The sequence below is a fragment of the Pipistrellus hanaki genome, assembly GCF_964339955.1.
Source record: "Pipistrellus hanaki genome assembly, chromosome: 5".
Lineage (NCBI taxonomy): Eukaryota > Metazoa > Chordata > Mammalia > Chiroptera > Vespertilionidae > Pipistrellus > Pipistrellus hanaki.
Window position 1 is genome coordinate 80,433,861 of NC_140507.1, and position 8,263 is coordinate 80,442,123.

Sequence of the window (8,263 nt, forward strand, 5' to 3'; positions counted from 1 at the left end):
GACAGAGCATGATTTGTGTTTCTCACAATTCTAGCTGGTCCCCAATATTCTAGTTCTACCCCTAAAGTTATGAATTATGCTTCTATAGGCATTCAAGTACAAGTTTAAAAAAAAAAAAAAAAGGCACTGAGCTCCCTGTGCGGTGCTGGCCTCGGTGCATAGTGCACGCAATGATCCAGGGCACACAGTCCCCGGAGGCCACCCACGGAGGGCCACCACCTAGCACTGACTCAGGCGCAGGGACCCTGAACTCCTGTGGGTCCTGTCTCGCTGCTGCCCTGGAATGTGGCCTCGTTTAGGACAGAGTCTTTCCGTCCAGCTCCCGGCTGAGCCCTGTGCTGGGTGTGGAGGAGCATCTGGGAAATGCACAGTCCACGTGTTTGTCTTCCTCGGTCGCCTTTAGAGCCCTCATCCAGATCTGAGTTCGCGTCTGCACCCAAAGGCCCCGCGGACCCAATGGGACCTGGTGCATGTCCCTGTTTGCCAGGAGCCGCGGCTGGAGGTGTGCTCACCAGCCGATCACTGTCAGCCCTGGCATTGGAGCCCACGCTGGCCTCTCACTCTTTAGACCTAAAAAAGGTGGTGCTTGGTAAAGTGTCACTGATTTGAATGAGGCGTGTGGCCCGCTGGCCGTGAGTTTGACATGTTTGGGTAGACGGTGTTGGCCTTGCAGATCCATGCTGCTATTCTGGGGCTAGAGATTTCTCGTGAAAAAAAAAAAAAAAAAAAAAAAGCCAACAACATGGGACAGGATCCGAGGCTTTTCCTAAAACTCGATCACCCTTCAGGACGGTGGGCCGAAGCCTGGAGGCCAGCTAATCTTGAACCCCAAGTCAGTAGTAACCCCCCAGCATGGGGGTTCTGTCTCACTCAACAGCGGTAAGATCCCAGGGCGAATGGAGCCAAACACTGTCTCAAACTCTTCAGCAAAGGGGCTCTGACTTGGTCCTTCTGAGGCAGGTCTCTCTTTAGGGCTGTGTCATGCTGTGTTGGGGGCCGATCTGTAGGCAGCAGCATCCCTAGACCTTTCAACAGCATCCCTAGCCCCTACCCAGGAGGTTCCAGCAGCACTGGAGGTGCCAACCCCAAAATGCCCCTGGACAATGCTGAATGACCCCAAGGGGGCCCAGATCGCCCTCTGGCTGAGAACTGATATTTAAAAGGTGTCCGTCAGCACAAAAGTGTGCGGGATTCCAACTTCACAAGGTCCAGGGGAGGAAATCCCATGCTCCAAGCACAGTGTGCCGTCTTACTTTTCAAACTGTGATTTCAACCATTCAACCAGAAAAACAAAAAACAAAAAACAAAAAAAAACAAAACTGTGATTTCAAACTGTGCCTTCCCCACCCCCTCGGCCCCCAGAGACCTGATTCTGGGACCTCCTGAGGGAAGGCTGCTTGCAAAGCACCTCAGAAAAGGCCGAGCTGGGGCCGCTGGAGGCAGCCCCCCTGAACCCACAGCCTTGCAGGGCTCCCCGAAGCTGGCAGGACTGGAAACACTCCCTGCGGAGCCAGCTCCTGGGAACGTCTCCGAACTCACCTCCTCCGGTCAGCCCCCAGAAGCTCGGGGAGTGAACTCCAGGAAAAATGTGGAAGCCAAACGAACACGCCCTCCCCCACCACCACGCCCTGCCCAGGAAAACGAACTTTCTCCCACTTCTCAGCCAAAAGCCAACCAACCTCTCACCTTCCTGCCAGGGCCAGCCTGAAATCGCCACCCCAGACAACAGCCGCGGACACCCAAAGGGGAGCAGTGAGGTGGGTGGGCTTGCACCCTAACTCTGGGGCGCCCCTATACCCCCGGGAGGCCACTCCTGAAGTCTCAGGGGGCCCCCTTTCCCAGCCGGACCCGTAAGAATTGGGGGAAGGGAAGCTAGGTCCCACTAGCGCGGGGCTGTGTGGCCCTGGCCGGGTCGCTATACCTCTCTGAGCCCATCTGAGACCCCCACCCGGGAAGGTGGCCAGCCCCCCTGTGCCCGGCCAGCCCCCCCACCTGCCCGGCCAGCCCCCTCCCCCTGTGCCCGGCCAGCCCCCTCCCCCCGTGCCCGGCCAGCCCCCGCTGTGCCCGGGGTACTCACGGGCGGGCGGCGAGCGCACTGTTCCTCGGCGACAGGAACAGCAGGAGCCCGAGCAGCGGCCCGAGCAGGGCGCCCCGCATTTTGGGGCTCCGCGGAGACCCCGCACCCGGGGAGGGGGCCGGGACGGGGTTGGAGCCAAGCCAGGGTCCGAGCGACCCTGCCCCCGCCGCGCCGTCGGGGACCCTTTGTTCGCAGCCCCCGCGCCGCCGTGCGCCCGGCGCCATGCGCCCTCTCCGCGCCCGGCCAGGCTGGGCAGCGGGACCGGCCCCCGCGCCCCGCCCCCGCCCCGCCCCTGAGCTCATCCCCTCCACCGGCTCCCCCACCGCCTCCCGGGGCCCGCCCCTGGCCCGGATGCACCCCCAGACCCGGCCCAGCCCCTTTCCCCCCTCCACCCCCCGCCAACGGTCCCCCATTCCTCCTCCCCAGCCTGGCCCAAGATCCTCCCCCCCAAACCCACTCCCTCCTTGGACTGTACCCCCATCCACCCTGCCGGGCCCGGTGGACCCGTCCCCGCCCCTGCACAGGGTGCTGCTTCTCGGTGCCCTGGTCATCCCCAACTCTGCTGGGCCCGCCGTGTCCTCCCAAACTCCCCCTTTCCCCACTCCCTCCATCCCCCACCTGGAGGCTGAGGGGCAGAGTCCTTTGGAGAAGCTAAGGCTGGCTGCAGGGCCCGCCTTCAGACCCAGGTCCCTGGCTGCCTGTCCTCACGGCTGCCCTGGCAGCTCACAGCGTCTGCAAACCCCCTGGGCCCGGCCCGTCCCTCCTCAGTCTGCTTTCCCCTCTGCACACAGCGGGGGTGGGGGGTGGGTGGGGGCAGCACCCCTTCCTCTGAGGGCAGGGTGTCCCCTCCTGCGCCTCCCAGTGTTCCCGCTCAAAGGTGGTCCCTCTGGTGGGGAACCGCCTTTCATGTTCCAGTCCTCTCCCCACTCCCTCCAGGATCGCCCACCCCAGCTGGCCTGGGGCCTCTTTAGTGTTTAAGGGGACCAAGGTCAAACTTGGGGCTGCCCCGAGGCTGCCTGGAGGGCCCAGCCTCGTTCACCCTAGTTCCTCCTGCACCCTGCGCTGACCGCAGTGCCTGCTTTGGTTCAAACTCCACCCCTCCATCCTCCTCCAGCGCCTGCCCGACTCCTGCTCTTTCCCAGAAGCCTCTCTGCTCCCAGGCGCGGTGGGCTCTCCGGTCAGCCCCCTGCCCCCATGCCCGGCTCCCCCATAGGCTTTGGACCAAGCCCTGGGCTGGCAGTGGGGACCTCGGGACGCACGGCATCTGCCATAGGGATGATGGCGGGGGCAGTGCAGGGACTGGCCTGGAGAAGGGACTAGCAGGGGCAGTGATGGTGCTGAGACCAGAAGAGGTGTCAGCCTACAAGCACAGTCCGCACGGCCACCAGCCGGGGTCTTCTGGTCGAACCCTCATAGCACACGTCAGCCAGCCCCTCCAGGGACCCCCAAACCAGAGGGGAAGCAGGGCAGGCCTGTGTGCAGGAGGAGCAGCTGTGGGGTGTGACACTCGCTGCCTGGGAGGGCACAGCTACCCTGTCACTTGAGGAGCTGCCAGTGACATTAATGAAGTTAAAGCGTCATGTGACCTCTGACTCCGCTGACAGGAAAAGGCTGTGACCAAGGTGCCTCAGCCAAGCAGCTACCTCGTTAGGGCCAGTGAATAACCAGAAGCAGCCAGTATGACCATCCCTGGGACAAGGGACAAACAGATGAAGGGGTGCCTTGGGTGAGCCCACAAGGCAGGGGAGGAAAGTGAGGTGCAGAGAGACGGGAAGGGGGTGGCCAGAAACATGGAGAAGCGGACAGGGGGGTAATTGCAACAAGACCCAAGGGCTTTCACCCCCTGTGGTCTGGGAGCAGGGCCAGGTGCTGAGGGGGGGGGGGCTGTCCTCACGCAGGGGGGCTCCCTGCCCCCTGTGTCCCCCAGCAAGTGAGGACTAGAGCTGCTGACTCGGTGGAGGAGCAGAGACCTCTGCACACAGCCGGTGAGAGCCCACTCCCAGGGCTGTGTGGGAGGCTCCTCCTCTGGCCGGATCGGATCTCAGCAAAGGGCACAACAGGGCCATGTCTCCCGAGGACCTCAGGGTGTCCAGGAAAGAGCAGCCGCCAGCAGGGACTGCTGTTGGGGAGAAGGAGGCAAAGCTGCTGAGAATCTCCCGGGGCGGGAAAGCGCCTCCGGGCCCCTTCAATGATGGAGAGAAATCCAGGCGGACCGCCCAGCACTCTCCCTGGTGCACGTGAAAGGAACAGGCATTCGCCCTCCTCGCAATGGATGTAATGTGTTGGTGCGTGTGTGTGTGTGTGTGTGTGTGTGTGCATGCGTGTGTGTATACACCATACATGTGTTCTTGGTCCAGTAGAAGCCTGGGAGGAAGAGCACGGGATGAAATTTGCTGTAACAGCCAAAACTGGTTTGGCTCAATGGATAGAGCGTCGGCCTGCGGACTGAAAGGTCCTGGGTTCGATTCCGGTCAAGGGCATGTACCTTGGTTGCAGGCACATCCCCAGTAGGGGGTGTGCAAGAGGCAGCTGATCGATGATTCGCATCGATGTTTCTAACTCTATCCTTCTGTCTTCCTCTCTATAAAAAAAAATCAATAAAAATATATTTAAAAAAAGAAAGAAATTTGCTGTAACAAATTACCATAAGTTTGAAGGCTTAAACCCGTGGTCGGCAAACTACATGCGACTCTTTGGCCCTTTGAGTGTGGCTCTTCCACAAAATACCACGGCCTGGGCGAGTCTATTTTGAAGAAGTGGCGTTGGAAGAAGTTTAAGTTTAAAAAACTTGGCTCTCAAAAGAAATTTCAATCGCTGTCCTGTTGATATTTGGCTCTGTGGACTAATGAGTTTGCCGGCCACTGCCTTAGGCTGCCACGGGGGGCCCCCTCCGTTTGTTCACTGGAGGCTCCATGGGATGAGAGCAGGGGCCAGCTCTGATGGCCCAAGGGCCAGCGCTCATGTGTGACGGATGAGAAAACAGAGGCCCAGAGGGCTCAGCCCTGGACGGGAGCCTTGGCTGCTATGTGTTCTGGGCAAACAGGCTGGAAATAAAAGCGCCACAGTGAACGGCCCGGCCTGCCTCGGCTCCCCCAGCCAATTCTGTCCTGGGGAAGATGCCAGCTCGGGGTCAGGAATGTTTCGGACACACCCTAGGCCAGGAGGGACTGAAGAGGCACCAGGCTGCTCACAGCTCCAAACATACGTACAGAGGGGGCCTGGGAGGGGCCTGGGAGGGGCTCCCACCTCTGCTCCCAACAGTGAATCCACCTGGCCCTGCGGGGACTGGGTCTGCAAAAGGCAGAGCCTGGGATGGCGCCCGGTCAACTGCATGTCCAACCCAACGGAGGTGGACAGTCCCCAGGGGAGGCAGACAGGCATAGACAGCCCCCAGGGAAGGCGGACAAGTGTGGCTGGCCTCCAGGTGAGCTGGCCAGGTGTAGACAGACCCAGGGGAGGGAGGTGAGTACAGACAGCCCTGGGTGAGGTGTCCAGGTACAGACAGCCCCAGATGAAGTGGGCAGGTGTTTACAGAACTCCAGGTGGGGTGGACAGGTGTAGGCGAACCCCAGATAAGGTGGACCAGTGTAGAAGCCCACAGGTGAGGTGACCACTTCCTTTCTTTCCTTCTCACATCCCATGTCTATGGGTACCATCCAGCAGGTGAATCAGGCTGCCTGGCCCTCATCTGCTCACAATATTTAGGAAAATCAGTTCTAGCAGGTGAGTTCTGGAACCTCTGGCAGTAGGACTCACATCACAGGGCGCCAGTCGGGGCTAGGACCCGATGCAAAGCCAGCCTTGAACCCAGGGATTAGCTGATGGTCCATACAGGACACCTCTTCCCATAGTGCAGTGGGGGCTTCCCAGGTGTGACGCTGGGGCCAGGCAGTCGACGCAGGAGGGACCCGTTCCCTCGCACGGCTTTGTAGGAGGAGGCGTTTCGTTGCTCCTTTGTGCAAACCATCTAAGACTTCCTCCTGGCTCCCTAGGCCAGTGGTCGGCAAACTCATTAGTCTCAACAGAGCCAAATATCAATAGTACGATTGAAATTTCTTTGAAGAGCCAAGTTTGTTTTGTTTTGTTTTTTAACTTAAACTATATAGGTAGGTACATTGTTATTAACTTAATTAGGGTACTCCTAAGCTGGCTTTTGCTAAAAACTCAAGGGGCCAAAGAGCTGCATGTGGCTCATGAGCCACAGTTTGCCAACCACTGCTCTAGGCTACATCCTGCCGGACCCTGGACGTTTGGCCTCCCATTGCTCTGTGAGCCAGGTGGCTCACTCCCACCCCCACCCCCATCCCCAGCTCAGTCCCACCCCCACCCCCACCCTCACTCCCACCCCTACCCCTACCCCCAGCCCAGCCCTGCTCACTTGGGCTTTAGTTCTGGGAGCAGACCTCAGGCCTTGCCAACCCTCTTCCTCTACGATGGCACTATTCATCCACTCCCTCTCTCTCTCTCTCTCTCTCTCTCTCTCTCTCTCTCTCTCTCTTTCTTTCTTTTGTAAAATAAAATTTACTTCCCATAAAGTTCACCCACTTAAAATGTACAATTCAACAGTTTTTAGTGTACTTACAGAGAGTTTTGCAACCAACCCCACAACCTAATTCTAGAACATTTCTATCACCCCCTAAGGAGATCCCGTCCACATGAGCAGTCACTCTCCATCCCCCCTCCCCCAGCGCCTGGCAACCACTAATCCCCTCTCTGTCCCCACGGACCTGTCCGTCCTGTCCGTTTCATATGGATGGAATCATGCGTCATGCGGGCTTTTGGGACTCGCCCGGTTCACTCAGCATGATGTTTGCAAGGCTCATTCCAGAGGCACTCTTCCCAGCTTATCACACTTGGTGGAGAAAAGCAGCATGTTTCTGCTGAGGACAAGGCAGGGCCTTAAAGTCCCCGAGGTGAGAAAGACCAATAACAACGACAACAGCATCCTATATAATAAAAGGCTGATATGCAAATTGTCCCCTTGACCAGGGGTACAACAGGGATTCGACCAGGGGGCGGGGGCAGCTGGCCCACCGCCTGCAGCCCCTCCCTCTGGCCAGCCTGGCCGATCAGCCCTAATCAGAGTAGGCCAGCCGGACCCCACTTATGCACAAATTTGTGCATGGGGCCTCTAGTCTATATATATAAAAACCTAAGCCACTTTTGGCCATTCGATCAGTAGTTATGACACACACTAACCACCAGGGGGCAGAAACTAAATGCATAGGCATGGAACATGGAAGTGGGGAGAAGGAGGGAGAGAAGAGATTAACCAAAGATCTTATATGCATACTATCGTAGAGGCCCAGTACGTGGATTCATGCACCAGTGGGGTCCCTCAGCCTGGCCTGCAGGGATAGGGCAGAAAATGGCTCTCTGATATCCTTCGAGGGGTTCTGGATTTTGAGAGGGTGCAGGCCAGGCCAAGGGACCTCTAGTCAATAATAATAACAGTTGACCTTTACAGAGCGATCACCATGCGCTTGGTAGGAATTGTGTGGTGTTTTCTTTTTTCTCATAACCACTTTGAGACACTCACAGGGTACCCAGTGATGGAGCTGTGATCTCTCCCCTCCCCTCCCTTGCCCACAACCTCCAGCAATGATCCTCCCTTCTGCCCCTGGCTTTGCACTGTCAACCCGGAAGGCTGTTTCCAGCAGCCTTTGCATGGCCGGTTCCTTCCTAGTGGGGGGATGGCTGGCAGCCCCCCTGCATCTGGAATTGGGGAAGCATTGCCCAAAATGGCAGCCTTGGGACTGGTAACCAGGCAAAGATTTTGGCCTCAACTGAAATGTTCTAACCCCCCATCCCCAAATAAAGTAGATAAATAAGGCACTGTTATTCAGTCTGATGTACTAATCTCCAAAATGTTTTTAAATCCTCTGTTGGTATCGGTGCACAAACTAATCTTTGCATTTCATGTTGCAATATAAGTCATCCACTAACTGTTTAGTAAGCCAGATTGTGTAACTGAGGTCCCAATTTAGATCTATGATCCTTCTCTCCAGAGTCAGTCTCTAAGAGGAAAAAACCCTCTTCTTGACCATGAATAAGCCATAAATGATCTACTTTATAATAATATGAAGATTAGCTTACTGCTATAAAGTTTTTATCAGTAAAAAACCTAAGTGCTGCCCTGACCAGTTTGGCTCAGTGGATGGAGCATCGGCCTGAGGACTGAAGGGT

The 8,263-nt window shown here is 57.4% G+C and overlaps 1 protein-coding gene across 2 annotated transcripts in view; it reads right to left on the minus strand.

Annotated features, from left to right (window-relative positions):
* Positions 1-2,320, minus strand: part of CPAMD8 (C3 and PZP like alpha-2-macroglobulin domain containing 8) — a 67,036-nt gene extending 64,716 nt beyond the window's left edge. For both annotated transcript variants that reach the window (XR_014795168.1, XM_084885805.1), the window contains exon 1: positions 2,078-2,320. Coding sequence is in view for 1 of the 2 variants with exons in the window: in XM_084885805.1 (XP_084741931.1) it covers positions 2,078-2,301 (224 nt within the window). In the remaining variant the exon portion in view is untranslated. The remainder of the gene's footprint in view (positions 1-2,077) is intronic.
* Positions 2,321-8,263: the final 5,943 nt, after the last annotated feature.